This window comes from Hippoglossus stenolepis, chromosome 12, assembly GCF_022539355.2.
Source record: "Hippoglossus stenolepis isolate QCI-W04-F060 chromosome 12, HSTE1.2, whole genome shotgun sequence".
Taxonomy (NCBI): Eukaryota; Metazoa; Chordata; class Actinopteri; order Pleuronectiformes; family Pleuronectidae; genus Hippoglossus; species Hippoglossus stenolepis.
This window is the reverse complement of record NC_061494.1, coordinates 21,059,026-21,084,638: the sequence shown is the minus strand read 5'-3', so window position 1 is coordinate 21,084,638 and position 25,613 is coordinate 21,059,026. Positions and strand designations below refer to the sequence as shown.

Sequence of the window (25,613 nt, the reverse complement as noted above, 5' to 3'; positions counted from 1 at the left end):
GATCTATAAATTATGACCTATTTCTCATGCAGGTTTAAGATATTTTTGATAAAGGATAAGATGTCACGTCTGACTGTCTGTAATCCCGGTGATCTATTCATGGGAACTCCACAGTGACAGTCTCCCTCGGTTTTCTCTCTCCGCCGCTGTTCCTCAGTATCGATCTGGAATTCCTGGGCCTCCAGACGTCTTTCAGCAGCCATCAGCTCCTCCTGTCATAAAGGAGAAGCTGGACAGATGCCCCCCCCCCCACCCCCCTGTTTCAGTCGTGCAGTAAAATAGAAAAGACACATGACGGCTGAAGGCTGGAGTGTTGTTGTTCTCAGTGTTCCGATCTGGACTGGTGTTTTTATTGATTGACGTTTTGGACGGGGGAGAAAAAGAAATGCTCCTCTTTGTCTTTCTTTTTCTCCATTTCTCCGGCCAACTTAAGTGTTTACAGTGTCAACAGTTTACTGGGAACTGTGCCCCCCCCTTCTCCCTCTCCTCCCACTTGGCTGTGTCTTTCTCTTTGTCTCTCTCTTCACCGCTCTCGAACACATGCAACACCTGCAAGGGCACCTGCAGGACTAATTATGAACCAACAATAAACAATAACGCCCCCCACACCCCCCACCTGCCCACCCACCTACCCAGTTACCCTGCTCCACTCCTGGCTGTATAACAAATTCACTGGCACACCGCTGCCACTATTGTAAATCAATCTGACAGACTCCGAGGTAAGCTGCTGAATACATTCATGCGCCATTTGCTCGCGCTGCAACTTGTACTCAGAGCAGAGTAAACAGGCCGTCCTGTTGTTAGATGTCCACATCCATCTCCGCACTGGACTTTTTAATGTTCCGGGAGGGACCGCAGGTGGGTGGTGGCAGAAGGGTCGGGAGATATTGGAGACTTGGGAGCAGGGGACAGGCGATTTGAGGTGGGGCCCAGTGGCAGGAGATGGTGCAGACAGAATGGCTGTATATATTAAACAGAAGGAAATGGGCTCTCGGGGTGTTATCCAGATATGAGTGTGGCAGCTGGGGAGGGGCGGGGAGATGACACATTAGCTTTGAGGTACTGAGAAGTTAGACGCCACAGAGCCCGATATTAGGATAGTGATTTGGATCGGGGGTATTGATGATAAAAGTTTTACTATTGCTGTTTGTTGGACACCTTTAATGTTATGGTCAGTAGCAGTGGTGAAAGAGGAATTATATTTGTGCTGCTGCCAGGTGAGCTGTGAAGTCGGTCCCTGGCGCCTCGGAAAGACGGCGAGCGACGGTTGGTTGGTGTCCAGCATGTCTCTCAGCCAAGTCACTCTAAAGGCTCATTTATGCTCATTGTGGGGAAGTGTAGCCAATAGCAAGACGAGCATGTTACCATGCCCACGTAAAGGTTGTTGCAGTGAGTGTTACAACATCACACAAAATCGACATATCTCTTTGTACATTACAACCTTAATGAGGCTTAGGAATCCGTAGCAGCTAATAACAATTATTTTTACCATCAAATAAGACACAAAATTTCAAAAATGTTTACACGGCTGTTTTAATTAGTTTGCATGAGTTCACACTTACTTTTAACTTTGTCATCAGTACAAACAAACTCCAGGGAAAAGGTCTTTGAATGTCAAAAACAACGAGGGCATTACTTCTGAAAGATGCACTGCTCTTCAAACTTTATATTTTATTCATTGTACTCTGTTCATGCATAGAGCAAAAAGCAGATACCAGTGGATAGCAGTGTTCCCAGGAGGCACTGTGAGAGGACAGATAAGGTGCAGCTCCCCTGTGTTTGATCCATAAATTCTACATTGGAAAAATAACAGCTGACCTCTCTGCAGACATTGTAAATAGTAGATAACCAATAGTTGCTGATGGTGTTTAGCCAAGGAAACATTGTAATCTTATCATTATAAATACAGCTGTGCTGATTAAGTAAATATATATATTATTATTCTTTTCAAGTGAAAAATACAACAGCAAGACTCTAATAGGCTATTTTTATTGAGGAGTTTTATTGCAACGTAAAAAAGTTGTAACGTATAATAGATTTTCTTTTTCGGACCTTATACATTTTTGATACCTCCCCCTCCCTGCAGAATGCAGCACTGACCTCCTGAGAAGCATTAATTCTGTACATGACAAGGAATTTTGCGTTGGCTGCAGGTGGCTTGTGGTCACAGACTTAAATCCAGAGGAGTGGAGATAGTGGCCCCTGTGGGGCTGGGCAGCGGTGTGGGGGTGGTGTGCCGTACAATACTGTACTGGAATGTGTTTGTGGAGATTATTAAAGAGCCATATATTTCTGCTGGAGCCCCACAGGGCCTGCTCTTACCGGCTGATCTCCACGCTGGCAGACGGGTAATGAAACAGGCCTTGCTGGAGATTCATCACTGTGGAAAGCCAGGGCGATTCTCTCTCTCTCTCTCTCTCTCTCTCTCTCTCTCTCTCTCTCTCTCTCTCTCTCTCTCTCTCTCTCTCTCCTTCTCTTCCTCCCACTCTCCTCTCACTGTTTACTTTCTCAAGTTTGTTCTCTCTCCCTCTCTCTCTCTCTCTCTCTCTCTCTCTCTCTCTCTCTCTCTCTCTCCCTCTCTCTCTCCCTCCCTCCCTCTCTCTCTCAGGTCTGTTGAATGTGCTGCAGTGCATCTGGCTCAAACGAAGCACACATGAACTTGCATCTTGTCGGTTTTCTTTCCCAGCAACATGACTGTGTTCGGCTCGTTGCTGGTTCTGCTCTCTGATCACAGCACGACTAAAACGCTTCCATGACAGTTAGAGATCACATGGTTTCTGTTTGAAATCAGATCTTATAATCTCATATCAGTGCATCTAACAATAAAATGTAAATACAGATTGACGACAAGCATCCTCTTCATCTAACTGTGCACAGCAAACTGCCACCTTGAGGATGACGATGACGTCATTAGGAGCCAGAGTCACTTTCCAGCAAGTTGTCTTAATTGTTTACTACCAAGTCCGCTCAGTTGTTGTTGACTTGCATGCAGGTTACAGAGGTAGAGGCAGAGAGTTGAAAAGTAGGAGGTTTGGGATGAGATAGAGTTACAACATAACGCTGAGGCAGGGGAAACGTGTGCCAACACTAAGAATTTGCCTTGGAGTTGTATTTCTCCTCCTCCAATCAGTTCCAGCACAATTTGGATCGAACGTGAAATTTCCAGGCAAGAAAATAAGTTCCATGTATGAAATGGGAAGGAAGTGATGAGCTCCTGAAAGCGTATCATGTATTCAGGTGAGCACCTCTGTGGAGACCTGGCTTGTTGAAATGAGGATGGAATGAGGTGAATGGATTGGTGGATGTGTAACACTGCGACGGGAGGAGATGTCAGGAGGCTAAAAGCGGAAAACGGCCAATGGGAAACACAGAAATCATTTTCTTTGGCAGGTGTTTATTGGACAGTGTGCCAATAAAGCTCAATAAATTCAATGGAAGTGGAAGAGAGAAGCTGGTGGAGATGACGAGAGTTGATGGAAGAGGAGTTGATATAGATGGAATTGAAAGGGAAAGGGAAAGGGAAAGAGAGACTGTTGCACTACAGGGATCAATTACCAGGAGCTGCGAGTACCATGTGGCTTTATTGCTCTGGGACAGTGTTGGGAGGAAGAGGGAGATTATTAACCGCACAGAAAGACGAAGGAAGTGAAGAAGAAAGAACGAGAGTTTAGAGCGAAGACAGGGAGAGGGAGAGACAAAGAAAACGTGGACGCTCTCCCAGCGCTTCTCCTCCCTCGGCCCTCCGCTCTCTCCAATTCTGCTTGTCTTGCACTTTCAAGCGTGGAGCCCATTAAAGTGGACGGCGGTGTAACTCACCACTGATAATCAACAGAGAGGGAGAGAGCGGGTTCGCAGGGAAAAGACCCCAGGCCTCGTTTATTATGTTAGAATTTTTCTATTGAATCTGACTGTGCTGTAATTTCTCAAAGTGGGGAGGAGGTGCAAGCAGCGTAATTTACACAATGAATAATCAAGACTTGTGTAGACAAGGACAGGGAACGTTTAGTCTGATTTGAATGAGTTCACAGGGGAAATTGGGTTATGGCCACAAGGAATATTGCGAACGGTTTACTATACTGAATTTATGGTCCACAAATATGAGTACAATTAAACAATGGTCCGCTTTTTGATTTCCAATATAATTCCTGGTTTACAATGCAACTGTACAATGGGAAATGGGACAGATTTTATATTTGTGCTACAAACAAACAGCCTCCACAGTTAAAAGAAGGAAAAAAAAAAACTCTTGTGCTTCTGAACTTAATACCAAGAAGAGATAATCCTTATCACAAAAAGTCCTATTCTCTGGCAAATATGTTGCTTATGTGAGCCTAGTTTTTTGATAACAGAACATAGATACATAAACAAGAACAAGCTTTGTATTTGGGAACATTTGTATGATAAAGTTTTATGGATTTAGAGGAGGTCGATGTGGATATCGATAAGAAAAGACTCTGATACCAATGTGTCCTCTATTAGATTGGCTATAATTCGTAAAAATGTCGTTATCAAACCCTTGTATTTTACAGTTAAACCATGAACTTTATTATAACTACAAATAGAGAGAAAATGCAGGAACAACCCAGTGTATAGAACTTGAATTAATTTGATAGAAAGAAACCCACTTCACTTCTTGTTATTTTAGTATTCATAGGATTTGTGCTTATTTATACTTATTATAAGTGAATAAAAGACACTACACACTTCTAAAACACTGCACTTTCCATTTCAAGTTGTAACCACTGAATTTTCGCTTGTTGATGGTCTTAAATATTTGATTATGATTAGTTACACCTCCTGATCGACTAATTGATTAATTGACCGATTACTTTAGCACAACCTCTTCTCAGTGGCAGTTTCAGAGCGCAGCCTCGGAGCGCTGTGTTCTCAACGTACCCCTCTCGCTGCATGTGAAGTGTCGTCGCCCCTGCAGCGAGTGTCAGTGTGTTTGTTCTGTAATCCCCTGCAGCCACGCCACCGGGACAAATCCCCGCACATTTGTCGTACTTAGCAAACAAAGAGGTTTCGAATTCTAGTTATTCACCCGGTGGCTCCACATGCAGCCACTCTCTGTACTGCCTCAGAACTGTGGGTGGTGGAAAACAAACACACCCGTCAGAGTTTCCCCTCACTGATCCTCAACTGGCTGGATGAAGTGAGGTTCTGTCTAATGGCAAACATGACAGTAATGTGGCATTAAATTTAAAATAGCTATGACAAGGACAATTACATACATAGTGCCTCCATACCAAGGCTTTGACAGCTGGAGTAAAGACACTTTTCTGACCTAATGTTAAAAACTTTCTCTGTAAATCATTCAAGACTGTTGAACAAAAGTCAAGTTTCTTGATGGGAAAAGTAAGAACCCAAGACACAGAATAGAATAACCCAGAAACCGCAGTGAGTCAAATTATACAACATTGATAAATCGTCCAAGCTGCCAATTTAAATCATCTGCAGCATTGAAAGGCTACTGAAGGCCATTAAATGACTTTACTTTTCCCCAAAGAAAAGCAAAAAAAACCCAGGGCAGATGGCAGAGGGGAGCAGAGACACAGGAAGAAACAAGAGAGAGCCACCAGAGAGAAGTTTAGAGATGGATGATGATGATGAGGAAAGAGGAAGGGAGGTAATGATTGGAAGACATCCAGAGCCACATGGATGAAAACATGAAAGAGCAGCACAGAGAGAGAAACAGAAAAATTGGGGGGGTAGAGCTGTAAAAGTCTGGAGTAGTCACACAAGGACGGTGAAGAAAAAAGACGAGAAGATGAAGAGATGGACTCCAAGACCGGTGCCGGGGGTCCAGAGGCGGCTGAGGTCAGGATTCGACCCTGTGGTGTCCCATGGTAATTTTAATTAAGTGGGGGTGTGGTGGGCGGAGGGGCAGCAGGGACTGGAGGAAGCAGGCGACACGATAATCAATTTGAAGCTGAATCGGAAACATGAGCCACTCAGGGGGGGCCCTCGTTCCCCCTACCAGGCCTCCAGATGGCCCCAGCCACAACCCTGTGTGGGCGCTGTGCTGTCAGAGCACTGTGTGTGTGTGCGTGTGTGTGAGTGTGTGTGTCTTTTTGTGTGTTTGAGAGACAGTGCCATCTGCCAGGAGTGCAAAGGGAGTTCAGCACTAGGGGCGCAGTAGGGTATAGACAACATACTGTACACATGTTTGTGTGTGTGGCTCTGTCTGTGCACGCACTTGTGAGGGGGGGGACTCCCACCAGGCTCATTGAAGGAAAGTGACTAAAGATGCTGTGTGTGCAGATTTTGGCAAAAAGGCACAAATATGTAACAACGATGGTGAAGACAACAACTCCCATGATCCCACACTGCTTCACGTCCGCATCCAGCTAGGCTTTTTGTTATTGTTTTGATTGAGAGACCCCTAGTGGCCCAAATTCACAGAGTCGGTGTTTATGTTTGCGGATATATTTTACAGAATGAACAAAGCAGGTAAAATGTGTACGTTTGTTAACATTTCAGAATTCAAGTTTATATATATTTGGTTGTATTTGAGTTTCTTTTTATTTATAGTTTCTAAGTCAAAGTTTATGGTAGAATTTTATAATATCAAGCCTCAATTTTATTTCTTTGTCACAAGGGTTTGAAATCACCCTGTTAAGCATCTTTACCTTTTTTTAAATGTATTTCATAAAGTCCGATTTATCGATATCAGAATATTTGTTCTACATAATACCGATATCGGCATCGGGTCCCTATATTTGAATGAATTAGGCTCCCTGCAGGAGATGTAGATGTCAGGTACATTGTTAAATCAGTATTTAACCTTCCTCTCACGTGAAGAGTTCATCTTGATCGTTGCTAAAAGTTTTCAGTTTTTATATAGTAGTTCAATTTAGCCTTAACAAGCCCGAGTAGGTTGTGAGTTCAGTTTTCACTTTAGTGTTTACAAGACAACACAATTTGCTGAAAGTTGAAACTGACAAATAAATGATGTTTTACAGATGTTAAAGCTGAGTTTTACAAGAACGACTTATTTCTCACCTCCGATCCTTTCACAACCGTTTGGGAGAAAAGTGATGTTTTCTGAACAGGTGCTATATTCCAGTGAGTGCTGCTCACATCCAGTCAGGCGGGGGGGGGGAGGCTTCAGTTTGCTGTGTGAGTGAAAGAGGCTGTATATCACCCGTTTTAACGCTTTCTTGATGTGGTGTGTGTCAAGCCGCTGTCAGCCAGGATGAGAGAGTGCAGTGTATAATAGCAAAACTCGTGATATAAAAAGGATGGAGGGGCCAAGTGCTCGATCAGCTTCACGTACATTAAGTCCAGGACTCCGTTTGGTGCTCGCGAAGATAAATGGTCACAGAAAAGGAGATGTTCTCGAGGCACTCAGGCAGAGTGAGGAGAAAAAGTAAAGCCTTAGTCAGACATTATGGTTTAAAATGTCTACCTGTTGTGACCTCTTCTAAACTACCATCTACTCATCCTCCAGCTCTGTCTATTTTACTTCCTTCATTGAATGTTCACTCTTTACGCTCTCGACGCTGCTGTCAAACAAAACCACTGAGGTTTCCTCAGCAGAGTTTATACGTTATAACCCAAGGTCTCAGGTCTGCAGGGTTGACAGAGGAGCGTCAGTCCGTCCGTCTGAGGCAGCTCATGACGTTTACGAATCTGATCCCTGAACAAACTGATCCAGGAGATCGAAGGCAGACACGAGGCCTGGAAGTGGGAGCGGGGCGTCGGGATTGAAGGTGTCTGAGAGGGTTGGAAGTGATGAAAGATGGAGAAAAGTTTGTTGTACGAATTTGTTGGTGGTCGTGTTTTTCTACAGTGCATTTCAGTTGGCTTAACTTCTGTGGCTGTGCAATTCATATTTCTATCAAGCATCTATGTGAATGTTCTGCCTCATGAAGACGGTAACGTAGGAACCAGCCACTAAACAAGTGTTAAGTTTTAATGCTGTGCTTTGTTTTTTAAACATTTTAAGGAACATGATTTTACACCAGAATTCACTCTCTGTGTGTTTCTGTAGTGCAGAATGTCATAAAAAGAAAAATATATTTTTCAAAAAGCTCGTTAATGCTCCCATACAACTGTCATCAATGAAATTACAAATGGCGTTGAAATGTTGTCATTATGCTAATGTCAGTGCATTCACTTCCTTTCTGAATCTTTCATAATAAAACTGACAGCAGATCAAGTGTGAACTGAAAGGAAAAACTAAGTCAGTAAATGAATGGAAGCATCAACAACCTAACATTTAAGACACACTTTGCTCCTGTGTCTTAAATCCCATGTGCGTGGGTTATCTCCAGGTGCTGCGACCTCCTCCCACAGACCAGAGACCTGCAGGTTAGGTTAATTAAAGACTCTCTACTGCCTGTGGGAGTGAATTTGAGACTAAATGCTCGTCCAATGTCTCTTTACATCTTTGCCTGTGTCTTCTACGTTTGTGACACTGCTTTTTCATTCAGAGACATTTGTTTTCTTTTTGGGTTTTCCATTTTTGCACCTGTGGCGTGTTGGAAAAGTCATCAATGATTGATTTCAACCATTTATGCAAAACAAATACTTTGTAATTGTTAATACTCTCTTTTTTTTGTATAGCTTCATATTTACATTAGATTAAATGTAGCTCAGATGGAGTTCCTTTTATTCTGCATGCTACCACAGTGTTTGCTGAAAGGGAAGTGTGTACCAAGGGAGGCGGGACGAACTGAGAGCGGAGTGGGGGGCAAGTGAAGGGAAGCAGAGCAGCTGCAGGGAACATGTGAAAGTGAGGTGAAACGGTTGCAGGACAACAAAGGGAAGTAGAGAAATGAAATGGACGAGTGAGCCAGCCGAGGTTTCCCCTCAGGGGCCAACAGAGGTTCTGGAAAACATTCATCTGGAGGAATCTCCTCCTCTTTAGCAGAACTAACAGCATCGTCTCTGTCGCCAATTAACACGTCATTGGACCAATCACCTCTCCCCACACACTCGTGTTTCTACGTCCCTTTTAAATCCTCTTTCTCCTCCCTTCCCTTGATGTGTTGAATCGTATTAACGCCGTTTTCTGGGCACAACACAACAGCCAATCACTCTACTCCGCATCCCCCACCGGCAGTCCCCCATTTAAATTATGCTTGTTAGACTGAGGGGGAAAAAATATATATATTTTTGCCTCATTTTCTCCAAAAAGCAGGATGGAGATGAAGTCTATTGAAAAGTTAATTAATAGCAGATTGAGGAGAACCCTGGCAATTAGTGGAGGCTGACAGAAGAGACCCTGCACTGGAGACAGTGATGACTGCAGGAGCTACACACACACACACACACACACACACACACACACACACACACACACACACACACACACACACACACACACACACACACACACACACACACACACACACACATGTCTGCCGGGTTAGCCTACAGCAGTGGTTTTCAAACGTTTCTGCCCAAGGCTCACCTGTATTCTTATTCATACAAATCCCCTGTTATCGTCTGTTTTTTCCTGTATTTCTCTTCTTTTTTTTTAAGTCGCTCTCCTTCACACTGGCCGTCAATCAAGGTCTTCGACGTGTGTCACACACTAATCATTCCCACCATCTGACAACTCCTCCTCTTGTCTGTAGGTGAGCCTGCGGTGGCGAGAGAGAACAACTGTCTGAACGCTGCCAAGGCCTGCAACCTGAACGACACGTGCAAGAAGTACCGCTCGTCCTACATCAGCCCCTGCACCAGCCGCGTCTCCACCGCCGAGGTCTGCAACAAGAGGAAGTGTCACAAGGCCCTGCGGCAGTTCTTTGACAAGGCAAGGCTCATCTGACACGAGCTCATCAAAAAAACCCAAAGAAACACGGAGCAGAAAGAACACACGCTGGAGGTTTTACAAACCACTGATGTGTGATAAAAGCTGAACGTATAAATCACAAAGGACCCGCTTCAGAGGGGAGAATGATTTGAAGTGGTAACGTTGAAGGGGTTGTCAAAATCACAATAAATAATCATGCAGGCCTTTTTGTTCTGGGTTGGATTCTCCAGCATTTAACTTTGACATTGATTCCGTCATCAAACACAAAAGATGTTTTCCCTCTCGGCGTCGTTTCATAAAAACTGATGTGAAACAGTGTAATTGCAACGCAGCTCCTGTGATGTCCCCCTTTGGAATATCTTTACTGGGACCACTTCAAGTCCATAATAATACAAATAAATAGAAAACTAGAAAGAACACGCAGCTTTGTTAATGTGAGTGAATCTATGTGGGTACAGCTCTGAAGCTTTGAGTGTCTTTGTGTTGGAGATAAAACTATGATGACATTCTTCTGTTGTCGCCCGACTGAAGAGTAGAGGCAAACTGAGATCGATTGTTCAAGTATAAAACTTCTAATACCGATTTATCAGCCAACATCTCTATAAAACATTTGTGATGCACCCTTATTTCAAAGAAATGTAATTTAGGCTCAATATTGTACAGTTTATCATTAACAACTATTGTAAATCCAAATATATAGAACTTGAAAGAAGAAAATAAACGTAGTTTTTGTCAACGTTCAAAATATAAACATAAATGCACAGCCTTTCTGGTTTGTTTATTCTGTAAAATAATATTTTTCACACAAACGCATATCGGCAAAGATAATGGATGATTCCATATTGGCAACAACATCGTCCAGCTGATAAAGATTCAAGATTCAAACATTAAAATTTTCTAGCAGCAGCATGATCGAATTGTCTGAAGTAAACAAAGGGAAAGGGCAGGTACAATATAAACTATTGGTAATTAAATACACAAAAATTCAAAATAAAACCCCAAAGAATCCACAGAGGGAACGCGATCCAAAGATTAAAAAGAAATTAAAAAATCTTTCATTCTACATCACAGTTAATGTTTTGAATCTTCTGCCGAACAGGTTCCACCTAAGCACAGCTATGGCATGTTGTACTGCTCGTGTCCGGTCAGCGACCAGACGGCCTGCTCCGAGCGCAGGCGTCAGACCATCGTCCCCGTCTGCTCGTACGAGGAGAAGCAGAAACCCAACTGTCTGGAGCTGCAGGTCTCGTGCAAGACCAACTACATCTGCAGGTAGGAGACAACAAGCCACACACCCGTAAAACTGTAGGAATACATTTTTATAACTTTATTAGACAGTAAAAGAAAGATTTGAGGTGAATTAAGGGTAAAAACAGATGATAAATGTCGTGCAACCAAGACCTCTGACACAAATCTGTGTTGTATAATGTATCATAAACACTGTCACCACATCTGGATACTCCACAGTCTCCTTCCCTTGCAGCACGTGAACAGTATTAATGGTAATGTTCAGAGCAGCATTAACACCGCAGCTACTGCATAGTTCTGGTTGGACACACACACACACAAGTGTTGTACTCAATCCACTCTTTGCCTTGTTGGGAGATGAAGGAGCAGGTCATTGCTGCTTTCACAGTTTTTCCAAAAGTCTAAAAGCCTACTTCAAAGGTTGCTGTGGTCGTTTTTAACAGACTTCAGTGTTTGTCTGTCAGTCACAAACATAAAACCCCTCACTCTCAAGTATATGCACTGACTAATCACAGCAGGCTGGTGCAGAGCCGTGCGCAGTGAGAGTTGTCAGCAGCAGCCACTCGACTCCACCTGACATATGGCGAGGGAGCTTGTGGTAAAAGCAAGGCTGTAATCTATCTGTGCTAACTGACAAATGGACTGGGAGGAGGCGGCGCTGCACGGAGACCTGTTGTTCAGCCTTGAGCGTATGGCTGATGTATAGAGTGCACTACGGGAAAAGAAAAACGACAGAGACACAGGGAGGGACAGAAACTTGTAGCGTGAATTTACCGCCGTTGCTGTTAAGTGGCGACAGAGAGGGTGAGGAGAGGAGAGGGAGGGAAACCTGAGGCCACAGAGCAAATGGAGCTCATTTATGATGCTTAATGCTTCCATTTAATCCCAGAGAGACACACACACACACACACACACACACACACACACACACACACACACACACACACACACACACACACACACACACACACACTACCGTTGGCCAAAACCTTTTCAAAAGAGATAGCATACCTCCGCCAATACTGATTGGCCACTTTATAACCATATTGCAAATAGATGTATTGAGATTATGTTTTTTTTAATTGAATCTGTTCTTGAGAAATTCTGATTTTAAAGAAAGTGTAAAAAAAAGAAAAACTCCTGTATCTGCTCCCTTAATTGAATCTGCTCCAAAAGTTAATGAGTTTCTCACCCTTCCCGCAGGTTTCAATAAATTAGGTCCAAACGAACAAAGTAAGATCCAGATTATATAAACATGTAGATGAAGACTTGTAGATGATTTATAAGATTTAGAGTCCGAACATGATGTTAGAAGGTCCTGCTTTGTGTCAGAGAGTCACTACATCACACTCAATATCTCCTCAAACGGTGGATTTCTCAGGAACCCGAAGCCCATTTCAATTTCACATGCCGCTGCACCTGTGGCAAAGAGTAAACAAACATTTGCGAAGGCAGTAAATGAAATGGAGCAGACTTGGTGCAGAATTGCCTTCAGCCTCATTCACTCCAGGATATAAAGCAGCCACAGCGAACGTAAGAGGGTCATCTTACTCCGCTGAAGACGACCATTAAGGAGCCTAATTACATTGAGAGCAATGACTTCCAGCACACGCTCGGTCGGACCGGGCATTTCGATGCACATTCGAGTCACATCGGCTTCCTGGATCCCCTCGTACAGAATCTGTTGGAGCTCTAATCGTGTTTGGCTCTGACATATTTTGGGATTTGTTGCAGGTCACGACTGGCTGACTTCTTTGTCAACTGCCAGCCGGAGCCTCGCTCGCTGTCAGGCTGTCTGAAGGAGAACTACGCAGACTGCCTCCTCTCATACTCGGGTCTGATTGGTGAGTTCCCACGGACACTTGATCATTATGGCTCAGCTTTGTCTCTTTCTCTTTACTCCCGGTCTCTGTGGATTGTAGTTCATTTTCTTTTATTTGCATATTTAAAAGGTAACTCTGCTGCTTTTTATTTATACAAATCGATTCTGTTGCTTCTAAAAAAATGTCCTACTAAAAAAAAGTAAGAGGTAAAAAATCTGGGAGCTGTTGCGGAAATTAGGTCAGTGCTTGAGATACAGTACTGGAGCTTCTGATATTTGTCTCCAAGCAAAAACAAATTTTGAAATTGGCTCAGACTCCATGGAAAGCTTGGGGAAAGTATCAGCTTGTAAAATTTAACATTCAGCTGCTGCCGAGAGTTCCCCATTGCAAACTTCAGCAGAACTGCAGTGGAGCTCACGCCAAGGCTGCACGAGAAATGTACTTAGCAAAGCAGTTGCGAGGATTTGGCAATTCTGCAACATCGGTAGTATCAGTGGTCTGACATGACTCCGACCATGAGCAGGCACACGATCTGACAAGCTGTTAACAAGACTCCAGTTTATGCAGAAGCACAGATTTATGTCAAATGCGCAAAATAAACTTTGTGCAAAAACCCCCAAATTTACACATTATTGATTTGATTTGTTTTCTCTGAACATTATCTTTGTGGACGCTTTGTCCCTCCAGTTGATCCAATCTAGCACCAACCACAGAGTTTGATATCAGATCAATGTAAACGTAGCACTTCTTGATGCTTGGCATTCTCTGTGGGTTCTCAAATCTCGGAGAGCCCTGGTAAAATCCTCATTTAGCAGAAAATGATGGGAGCTAAGAACGGACATCGAGGGTCACAATGTTGTTTCGAACTTATCTGATCATCTGAATGCTATAACCATGGACTGTATATAAAGATGGACGCCATCTGAATACAGTGGCTCCATCCCCCGATCGCCACTGTGCTCTGGCCCCAAATGACGTCACTGGCGTAATATGTTTGTATCAGGGGTATTTTTGCTTCATTTCTGGATTGTAGGAAGAAGTGCAGACATCCATCTTTATTTGCAGTCTCTGGTCATTACTGATCAAAACAATGGATAAAACTCTGAAACTAAGGCCCATGGTTCATCTCCTGACGTGTAGCTCCAGCGGTAAACCCTCGTCTCCGTCACGTCCTCGCCACAACAACACCCCCTGAAGAGTTAGTCACCACAAGTCGCTAAGCCAGACCCCACATACACACTCTGTCCACGCAGCACCAGTTCATTCTGCCGACTGCAAAACAAAAAGGCCTGTTCTGGAGCGCAGCCAGCACAAGGGAACAATCCATTGAGGGAGTGAGAAATCACTGACTGGAGCTATTTACTTTCCCCTCGCAGAGAGAAAAGCCTATCCTTCACTCCGGCTTCTCTGCATTCTGCTTCATTCTGCAGAAGCTCCAGCACACTGCTCCACTTCTGCACACGGGGTCGGAGAGAGGGAAATAAATGTAGCAGTGATTTAACTTTGTTATCATTTAACACAGATACAGGATGATAACTGTCTCCTAAAGGATTTAAATAATCCTATTTTTTCCCCTGCAGCATATTGGGGCTCTTGACAGCAACAATTCACAGATAATCCTTGTTTATGGTACACGTTTCTTGCCTCAACAAAGACGTATGAATGCATGAATGATAAACTGTGTCTCCATGCACCTGCTGCAGGAACCGTGATGACTCCCAACTACCTGCGTTCACCCAAGATCAGCGTGTCTCCGTACTGCGACTGCAGCAGCAGTGGCAACAACAAGGATGAGTGTGACAAGTTCACCGAGTTTTTCACCGAGAACACCTGCCTCCGTAAGTTATCCCCCTGACCAGCTGTTGTCTTTTCTGTTTTCTCCGCCTCTTTTCTATCCGAGACTCGGGCTCATCTGTTTGTTCTCTCTCTCTTCTGTTACTTTCTATTTTCATCCCCTCTGCTCAGCGGGCCCTTTTCCTGTTTTGCTCTTTTATCCTCTCTTTTCTCTTCTCGTCTCTCGCCATCTCCCCTTCGCACCAAATATATCCCATTGCCATGCTGGCATGTTATCCCCCTGCATCATAAAGAAACCAGTCACACTGCGCCACAGTCTCTGAATGCGTGCGTGCCTGAAAGCTGCAGCACATCTCCTGCTCCACATCTTGGGCAGAAAGCCTGTTTTTCATCCAACACTGTTTAATTAACAACCCACACACACACACATACAAACACACCTACTGTATTCCCAGCCAAGATTAATAGGTTTCAGGGTTTTCCTGCCGAGCTGCAGCGATAACAGCCACAGTGAGTGAGCGTCGCTGTGTAATAGGAGCTAACTTTGCTGCTTCTGTTTTGATGCTACACTCGGTTTAGCAATCGTCGACAGCACAGCTCGAGTGTAAGTTGACTCCTCATTGATTCCCGTGCGCAGGTCAGAACACAGGGTCATATTTACAATATCTTGCTCAAGGACACCTACGCTGAATAAATCACCTGAGCTTGGATGTGGTTATGGAATGTTTGCTGACACGCAGACGACTGCCAGGCTGGATCTTTATGAGCCTTTTCAACAAATCTTCTCTGGGTTACAAATCCGCTTTGATTCCAAAGATTTAGCTTGAGATATAAAACTGATCCTACTTTACATTTTCCCTTTTGATAACAGGGTCAGTAAATGGGTGGTAGTAGGATTAAAATATGATTAAATCCATAATAACTTATCCTTTGAGGGCCATGAGGAGGAGCTGGAGCCGATGACATTGGACAAGAGGTTTGGATTTTTACCGTAAACAACAGGGAGAGAGGTCGGCAGCATATCGCAGGGCTGACATGAGACAAAACAACCATTCACACGCACATTCCCATCTAATGGCGATTAAGAGCCTCCAGTTAACCTGACCACAGACGGTCTCTCTGTCTTTGGCCTGTGGGAGGAAGCTGGAGCATCCAGAGAAATAAAGGAGTGCGGTCTTCCAGCTTGAGGGCAGGAGCTATTGATTATAAGTTCAAATCGTGCACTCAAAAACATGTGCTCTATCTCATCTGGCCCCTGCTTATGCTTAGATTTGCTCTGCAGGATGAGTGTGCTTGAATAATAATAATAATAAATCCTGCTCTTAAACTAAAAGAGGAGATAAAGCAGTGAAATCCCACTCAGACACGGGGAGGGCATCGACACGGAGAGACCTCTGTGGAACCACGGATAGAACAGGGATTCGCCTCAAGTTGAACCTCACGTCCCCTCTCAGGAACATTCAGGTTGCAGGCTGCTGTCCAGTCAGCACTTCAGCCACTTTCATTAGCTGCAGTGACATTGGTAAACTGATCAGCTGTTGCACACCGTTAATTCAATAAATAACTTGACCAAAGGCCAAAATGAAACTTGGCTGTTGTCGACTTAATGAGTTTTCTGCAGACCAGCGTCTGTTGTCAGCCAAACGATCGTGTATCAGCACTCTCAAACAGCCCTTTGCTTTTCAACAAGACCGATGTGATGTGAAGGAAAATCAGCTGGAGGTGGAATCTCTCAGTTAAACCTTCAGTCCTGCATGTTTTATTATAATAACAGGATTTGGATTTACGAGCAGATTTCATACTGGATTCAGATTCAATAAGATAGTCACAGCAGAGATTCTGCTTCTCCGCAGACACACAAACAGCAGCTCGAGGCTGAAATACAAACTGTGTCCTAAGAATAGACGCACACTCCATGATGCTTTATCTGCGGACGTCTCACATTAGCCAGGTGAACGTCTGGCCCGAGGTGAAAGTGATCTGCTCGCTTCCCACATGTTCGATACTTAACGTGATGTTTGCGCATGATGATGCAGGGAAATGGAAAAAGAGATTGAGAAGGAAAGTGTCAAACTCCCAGCAGCCGAATCGCCTCGCTAATGAATCGAGTTGTTAGGTTTTCCATCGACGAAGCAATCGGCCGCGAGACACCTGTATTAAGCGATCCATTGGTTAATGTGCTCGTCGGTACAATGCAGAGTGAGCGCGAGAGTAAGTTGCAGCTGGAGGTGCTTCCATCTCCTTTCCTAGTTAGTGTGTGTGTGTGACGTGCACTGAACATCTCTCGCAACTGAATGTGATGATTTTCTGCGTGTGTGTGTGTGTGTGTCAGTGTGAGATCTGCTCGATCAAAGAGGGTTAATGTGGGTTAAAACTTTCTCTCCGTATATCTGGTCTCTGCTCTGATTGGCTGTGGGGAGCTGAGGAATATACCTCCTCTGACTTCTCATAATTAGTCTCACGTCTTTTCTCTGCCTCCTTACTTCACCACCAGCTCCATCCCTCCTTCCTACTCCTTCTCCTCCCGCTCATGCTTCACCTCACCTCTTTCTGCTCTTCCCATCTCTTTGTCTCCCCCACCCGCCCACCTCTTTCTGCTCTCATTAAGCTTGCTCAGCAGTAACTGGAACTGACAACTCTGAAGATCCTGACACATGCCGGCTACAGGGTCATGACTAAAGAGAAACTACAAGAGAGAAAGAAAAGAACACAGAGAGAGAGAGAGAGAGAGAGAGAGAGAGAGAGAGAGAGAGAGAGAGAGAGAGAGAGAGAATGTGAAAAGACTGAGAGAGAGGGCTGTTATGTTCTTGCGCTACGTTCAAGATATTTTATTATCATTGTTAACAGATTTCTCCTGGGTGGATATAGCTGGCTCTTTATTTTCAGATCTTACTGTGGATGGTCACATATTGATGTTAGCGTCCTCTAATACAGAGGTTTCCAACTATTTTGGCTTGATCCTTCTATATTTCAGACATTTTTAACAGCAGTGTTGTTTGGTGACTTTTGCTTTTAACCATCTCATTAAAATGGGGAACGTTTGATGATTTAAAATAAAAAATCCAATTAGAATTTAATCATTTTTTTTGCTGCGTCTGCTTCTCGACAACAGTTGAAGCTATTTACCAACACATCAGTGCATGTGTATAATAATCCGTGAAATATCATACTACTGCCATCCATTTATCAGAGATCCCAGGATATCCAAACCACTGCTTTAATATTCTCAGGAAGACTCTGGTATTCCAATGATTTAATGTATTCAAAGCTCGTCCAGTGTTGTGCCTCCCTCCGTTTTCTGGGATATGCACCGACTACGCAAAGGTCACGCCATCCAACAGGATCATAATTCGAGTATTACAGAAAACCTTGTTCATGTAAAGTGAGATAAAGTGGTAGACGTCCGTGTGAGGCAAACTCATACTGCTAACACAAATATCTGCAGCGGTGGAAAGATGATATCATGTTTGCTCGAATGCACCACGCTGTTTGCACTGGTGAAGGTTGAATTAATGTTTGGTTTGGAGCTTTATAAAGGTGTGAGTTGGAGTGTGCACCCTTATGTTTTTATCTTTCGAGGACCAATTGGAGTTTCAGACTTTTATACCGAGGATATTTGTGGACTGGGATTTAGCCAGGTTGCCACTAAAGGCTGGTTTTATGAATTTAGACGAAGGCTAGCGTTGGGTTTGGGGTTTCTCTTGTTCCAGGAAGTTCAGTCCCCCTCAGCTCATCAACAAACAGCTCATCCCCGTTATGATTTTTGTTGCCAGTCAACTAAAATACTTTCAGGGGAAATGTGTTGATGTCATCCTTTCTCAGAATCCATGATGCAGCTCCCAGAGGACCATCGCATCAGCTTGCATCGTTGGTTGAGTGGCTTTAACGAGACATTTCAAAAGCACCTCGAGATTTTACACTGATCAATGCCTTCATTTTTTTAAACTTTAAACACCAATGATGGGCCTGATTAAATAAACACATAGTAAGATCTGATATTTTTTCTTGTGGAGCATTTCTGGTCTTTGACCAGTGGAGGTTTTCTTGCTCTACTGTGTGTCTCTTGTAAAATGTCTTGCAATAGTAGTGTCCAGTTTTGGCAGCAATGAGTGTGAGGCACATAGAGTATCTAATGTTTGTGTTGGGATGCTTGGGGCAGGGATTTCATACGTGTAGAAGTACATTCATGTAAGTGAGTGTTATGGTGCTTTCACAACCACATTGTTTGGTCGGGACCTTCAGACTTCTTAGTTTAGTCTGAACCTAAGTATCAGGTGTGAAAGGTTCTTCGGACCGCGGCCCTGGGTCTGGTTCGTTTGCACTTTTTTGAATAGTTCAGACTTTTGGACCAAGTTGAGACGGAGCTTGTATTTGAAGGATCACTGTAATTTGGCGTATTACAGGACTACTGTGCCTGAGGTTGGTGACGCTGGTAGTAATACCATAATAATATTACCATGGCAACCAAATGAAGTTCCTCATTAATTTTCTCCATTCAAGCAGAAAGACTACCTGCCAGCAATCTGACAAAACGCCAACGTCAGACACACAGCCGTCCACAGACCAATCAGTGTCAAGTACAGGTCGACGCAGCCCACGTAGGTGATGACGACAGGATGTACGTATGTCAGACAAAATTCTTTAGTCCCTAAATTACAATGTGAAACCAAAACTAACCAGATGAAATGAAACACTGGAACAAACACATGTGATTTGGGAGATTATAGCCTCAATACACTGAATATACCTTATGAAACATAGTGTGTTTGTTCCATCTGCAGTGGCTGCAAAATCATTTTTATATATTCTGATTTAACAGTAGCAGAGGTGGCTTGTCCTCTGCACTGAATGTAGTGTGAAAAGACATTAACTCCACAGTATGTGCTCGGGTTTATTATCCAAACACACTTTAAAGATTAGTGCAATGTACTTAAAGTAGGACCTTCCCTTCTTGAAGTTTAATCTGTGTGTAGAGCAGTGAAACCAAAGAGCTCCCGTCCTAACTCTGTCAGTGATGATCCCAGTTTCACCGAACTCCCGGTGAATAAATATCTTCACGTCCGCTGCTGTGTTGACGACATTTTCAGTCACAGCGAGACGTCTTGTGGGATGTCTGTTAATTCCAGAGGTCAATTCAGCAACGCCGATGAAGTGAGGACGTCTCAGGCTCCACTTTGTCTCAGATTAATAGTAACGTCTATTAAATGTGCAGAGTGGAACTAACTCAGAGGTTGTTTCTAGGTCGGGACGAGTTTAAGCCGCAGCCTCTTCTGCAGGGGGAAGGAAAGTAAAGACACGGAGGATGAGACCCTGCTGTGTTCTCTGGCTCTGAACAACATGTGTTTAAGTGTCTTCAAACACCACTGAGTTCAGTCCAATTAACAGGATGTCTCGTCTGAAAAACACAAATCCAGTGACGGGCAACCTTAATTTACTCCTCCAGGAAATCCATGTTCTTCTAATGTCTTTCCATCAGAGCTGCAATCAGACGCTAAGCTGTTGTTGACACTGAGTTTGGAGATGCCAAACACTCCCTGGTTCCTCTTACGTTAGGAAACATCTTGAACTGGGTCAGCAGGAATAAGGGAACCCTGGCAAATGTGCAGAGGAAAACGAAGAACATAAGTAGAGGAGAGCAACAGCCTGCAATCAATTTGTCAATTTGAGAACATTTGAGGGATTTATGTTTCCAGTTGTGCTACAGCAGCTCCCTCGGCCCTGCAGTGAAACTCTAGGGCTCGAGGATGTCACAGTGCTGAGGGTTTGGACGTAAATCATCAGATTTGCTGACTTAAGGCTGACACGAGAACAAAGAGACGTACAAGTCACTATTGAGTGTTACTGGCTGTTACTCAGCAAGACTTCATATCACAACTTCAACTGGAAAAGACAAAAACCCAAGATTGTGGAAATTTTTAATACATTTTGCATCAGATTTGACAAATGATTCGATGAAAAACAACAGCAGGGTGAATACTTCTGCTCGTATGAAGACATGTGTCTCTGCACATGTATGTGTGGATATCTCAGTGGGGTTAAAGGAGCCATTATGCAGATCGTCTCTTCCTCCCTTCACAGTATCAGGGTCATAATTGACTGTTGGAGGGAAGAATATCATTACGCTCACAAAGCATCTCTGTTAAGCTCAGCTTTTCCTCTGATGTGTGCGTGTGTGTGTGTCTTTTTACATCAAAGCCATAGAACGCTATTAATAGGGCCACTAATGGACCCTAATGGTAAATAGCCACATCAGCACTCAGCTTTTTGACTGTGTGGTGAATTTATAATGGAGGGAAGTGATAACAAACCCTAAGTACCTTCTAACTCACCTTTAATTGTGGTTTAGGCCGTTGCAATATAGAGCTTTATTTTAACATGGGGACTAACAAGCGTGTGATTCACGATAGGATCCAGTTTGGTGCTAAAGGGACCTGCTTGAAAAATACGACGTTGGTATTTCTGTTGTTGGAAAGAAAAGCTTTACCTGCTCAGATTCACCAAGAGACTTGTTTGGAGGCTCTGGGATCGTAATAAAGAGTTGAACTAATGAAAAGTATCGGGGGGGGGGGGCTACATGCACACTATACTATATTATGAAATACTATTTACATTTACTGCGTACTATATTTGCCCTGTCACAGTTTTACAACGAAAATGTTTACACAATATAAAAGATTCCCAGCATAGTGTCTTGTGCTGTTGCTTTATTGTAGATTGTGTGCAGCACTCTTTACCCTGCCCCCCCTTAATGTCTTTCACCCACCAGCCAAAAATAAATATATAATTTGAGTATCACAGCTGACAGATTCTGTCCCACCCCTCCCCTCTGTAGGTAATGCTATTCAGGCCTTTGGGAACGGGACAGACGTGGGAGTGTGGCAGCCTGTGTCCCCGGTGCAGACCACCACCTCCACCACCACTCACTACCAGAAGAACCGCGAACGCAACCCCAACACTATTGACAACCACATCAACACGGACCCTGGAATTTACCACTTCTGTGGCAGCCTACAGGTGAGACTCACACACTGGCTCAGGTTAGTTCTGCATTCAGAGGACGACCTGATCCAAAGAGACGTTTCAGAAAGTTTGTTTTCTCTGTACAAAGACAAAGTTTGAGAGTTTCCGCTGCTCTTTATCAGAGCTGCTCATCTTTCCATCCTTTTCTATGTGTTTCACTATCTGTGTAATGTATCTCCAGTGTCTGTTCATCTGCTGCCTGTCTGTTTCTTTTGCATACCTCACTGCCTCTTCATCCTCGGCTTCACTCTCCATCTCTGTTTGATTTCAGGCAGACTCCATTTGTTTCATCCAGCGCTGTCACAGTACAAAATCTGTCCAGTTAAAGCAGTGAATCATATGCTGCAAATAAAGTGAGAGTTGTCTGTAGTGAAAACACAAGTAAGTCTGAAGTACGAATGGAGAAGTGGAACATTTAGCAGCGAAACAGGCAGATATTCTTCACAGGAGATGGTGGAGACCAAAGCAGAGATAAAAGAGGAGTGAATATTGAACGTCATGTTACCGTTACTCTGCCTGCTCAGTGTGCAAGTCATAACTGTTTGATAGAACAGGGCGATATCTGTTCTGTGGGAAATTCCGTCCCTCTGGTTGTTGAAAATCACAAATTATATCTTTATATCTTTGGTCATCAAGACTAAAAACATAATTTAATGAAAGTATAGGTACATTTCTAAATGTTTATTTCGCAGTTGTTCAGCATTGAGATGTTACCATTTCCCAATTACCCAATAGGACATATTAAAAACAATATAATAAATTATGTTTATTTTTGTACCTGGTAAGACCCTAAGTGTGTTTCCCTGTTGGAGCCTCCACTGCTGCTCCACAGGAACAAACAGCCGTGTGGCTGATGAAACACTCAACTCATTCACAGCAATCCTGAACACTGGTGAGGGGCTGCTCCCGGGTCTGGGAGGAAGTGAAGATAACACTGTCATTACCAGCGGAGCGAGACTCTGAGGGCTGCTTCGCCCAATAATATTAGGGCAACCTGATGCAGCATCGTGAAACCACTGAAGTTGTTAATTGTTTACAGACACTTACATCAAATCCTCCAGCAACGTCAAGCTGAAATCCACCTTCTGACAAACAGCAGTTTTTACTATCAACACCACGTCTTCTGTTCTTGCTGTTATTGTTCATGAAGACCCTCAGATTTCCACAGCTCCAGTCATGCAAACATTTAAACATATAAAACTAATTTACTCACTTCTCCAAGTAAAAACTAAAACTGAAACAAATCTGTTGACCTTTGTTTCAAATCTTAAAATGCTTTTCTTGTCATTAAATTGCAAATCGTTTTGTTGCAAAGATTAGTTCCATATTGATATATGTATATAGTTATTTATATATAATATAGATATATAAGTAACACTGTAGAAGGCAAAATGTGAACAGCAGGAAAAATACTTTCCTGAGCAACTTCTCATTCTCCTCTTACTTCTGATAACAAACCTGTGTTTAGACCTGAATCACAGATTGTGACTTTGACTTCATATTTTTATCAAAACAAGATGATAATTTAATATTAGTTTCCCAACAAATATCTACAAACACACACACACACACACACACACACACTAGAAAAGTGGTTTAACACAACAACTCTCTCATTAACTTGTTCTTGACGTGTTATCAGAGCAGAGCCAACAGCACACACACGCACCAGTACACCAGCAAAGCTCATTATCAGTGCGAACTCACTCTGTGTGTGTGTGTGTGTGTGTGTGTGTGTGTGTGTGTGTGTGTGTGTGTGTGTGTGTGTGTGTGTGTCTCAGCGAGTGGGTGTAATCGCATATATGTGTATTCTCTGTGGTATCTGACTGTGTGAACTCAACTAACAGTCTGTAAACCTGCGTGTGTGTGTGTGTGTGTGTGCTGGATTGGCATGTATGCCGTTGTAATGACACTCTCAGGGGACAGGCATGTCAGAGGACTCACTCCACTCCGCTCATTGATCTCTCTCTATCTTTTTCACTCACACACAGACACACACAAACACATGTTTGTACTTCTATCTTAGTGAGGACACTCATTGACATAATACATTCCCTCGCCCCTTATCCTAACCCTAACCTAAACCTAATTCTAACCCTAAAACCAAGTCTTAACCCTCAAACAGCCCATTGGAAAAGAGTAAGAACTGCTCACTTTCCAAAAACACCCTCACTCTGAAGGGTCTATGCTTAAAATGTTCCTCACAACTGAGTACAGGAACACACACACATACATGCAGAACAGTAACCAGAGAAACTCCACTCAGGAAAAACACAGCAACACATACAACCGTGTGTTTACCTCAGCTTGACAGAACAGAATCAAAGAGTAGATGAAAGAAAAAGTTGGACGTTGGAACGTTGGAACCAGCAGAGATCTCCTCAGCTCTTTAGAGGAACTGGAGGAAAATGGTGTTTGTTCCACCCTCCGATTTGTTGGATTATAAATCGAGTCATTTGTCACATAAAAGGTTTAATTTAAATCACAGTAAAAACAATAGAATGTAAAAAAAAAAAAAAGACAGGTTTCAAACAATGAAGCCAATGCAGAAATGCCTGAAACCTGCATTCTGTGTAATGACCAGCAGAGGGCGACTCCACTGATTGTCTACTTCACACTTTATAACGTCAGTCAACATTTTCCTGAGTTTCAAGTCTTCTTCAATAAAGCTGATGTTCATTTAGTAAATTATGATCCATTTAGAGTCAAATAGACCATAAAGCATGTAGCTATCGTCCAATCGGTGCAGTGTCCTCGACCTCTCAGTCAGGCTCCACCCCCTTCTCCTCACAACTATGGTTACTTCTCGTTTAATAAAAGACAAGATGGCGCTGGACAAAATGTCAAAGTGGAGGCTTCAAACGGCTCAGAAGTCAACGGGTGGCGTCACGATGGGTCGACACTTGAAGCTTTCTTCTTCTTATTCCTTTGTTCTCCCGAGTGTCTCTTTTACTCTTTTCATTCCCGAACTCTCTCAAATGTTTCTGCTGTGTTTTCCTTCTGTGACGTGAATGTTTTTGCAAAGAGAAGCTTAGCTCGGGCGCACAGCAAAGCCGCCACAGATAACAACATATACATGAATGCAGACACACACACATGCACGCACTCGTACACAGCTCTATATATATGTTTGCAAAGCCCGGGGCTCCATCGGCTTGTTCTCATGAATATCGTTGACTCCAGAAGCAGGCAGGAAGGGCCCCGGACAAATATGGAAATCTACCACATGCTAATGTGACTTTTCAGAACAGGGAGGTTTTAGGCAAATCTAAACCAAATGGACACAAAGCAGCAATAAACATGCACATTTGAATTTGTTCACGTCCAGATTGTTTTTTTGAAGTGAAAATAAGGATCAGTTTGTTTAATATACTATAGAATGCTGGGGGGGGGGTTTATGTAATCACAAGTAAAGGAGGTGTGAGGTAATTTAACGGCTGATTTCACCCTGTGATCTCATGCACGCAGTCTTTGCTTTATTTACCAGGGTTTGAGTTAATGTCCGTCTCAGGCGAGATTTCTGATTCCACCCCAATTTAATGCGGGTCAATGGAATCGTATCTTTGGTCGTAAAGAAAAACATGTTGGATTTTAGAATTCCAGCCGCGACTGTATGTTTCTGAATAATCCTCAGAACAAACTGTACACAGTTATTTGTTATGTTGTTATTCGAATGTGGTGTATTCTGAAAGTTGTGCGATACTTTTTTGGCAACTTCTAAATTCCTGCTTCTTAATGGCTGAATTAGTTTGTTTTTAAATCACAGTGCTGACGCTACAACAATGAATTCACTGCAGCGGCAGATGGAGTCTGAATGAGAATCAACATTTCAACATTCACATCGGTGTAATTTCAATCTCTGAATGTTTTGGCTGTGCAACACAAACGAGGAGCGCCCTCGGGATTCAGCAGCGAGCTGCGAAAGTTTATTATCATGATCCTGTCTCAGTGTTTGTGTCTGA

At 43.3% G+C, this 25,613-nt stretch overlaps 1 protein-coding gene across 1 annotated transcript in view; it reads left to right on the top strand.

Moving 5' to 3' along the window:
• gfra1a (gdnf family receptor alpha 1a) overlaps positions 1-25,613 on the top strand; it is a 76,987-nt gene that overhangs the window by 45,282 nt on the left and 6,092 nt on the right. Inside the window, exons 5-9 of the mRNA XM_035172666.2 lie at positions 9,588-9,766; positions 10,866-11,038; positions 12,749-12,858; positions 14,541-14,675; positions 21,464-21,645. Coding sequence (XP_035028557.2) covers positions 9,588-9,766; positions 10,866-11,038; positions 12,749-12,858; positions 14,541-14,675; positions 21,464-21,645 — 779 coding nt within the window. The remainder of the gene's footprint in view (positions 1-9,587; positions 9,767-10,865; positions 11,039-12,748; positions 12,859-14,540; positions 14,676-21,463; positions 21,646-25,613) is intronic.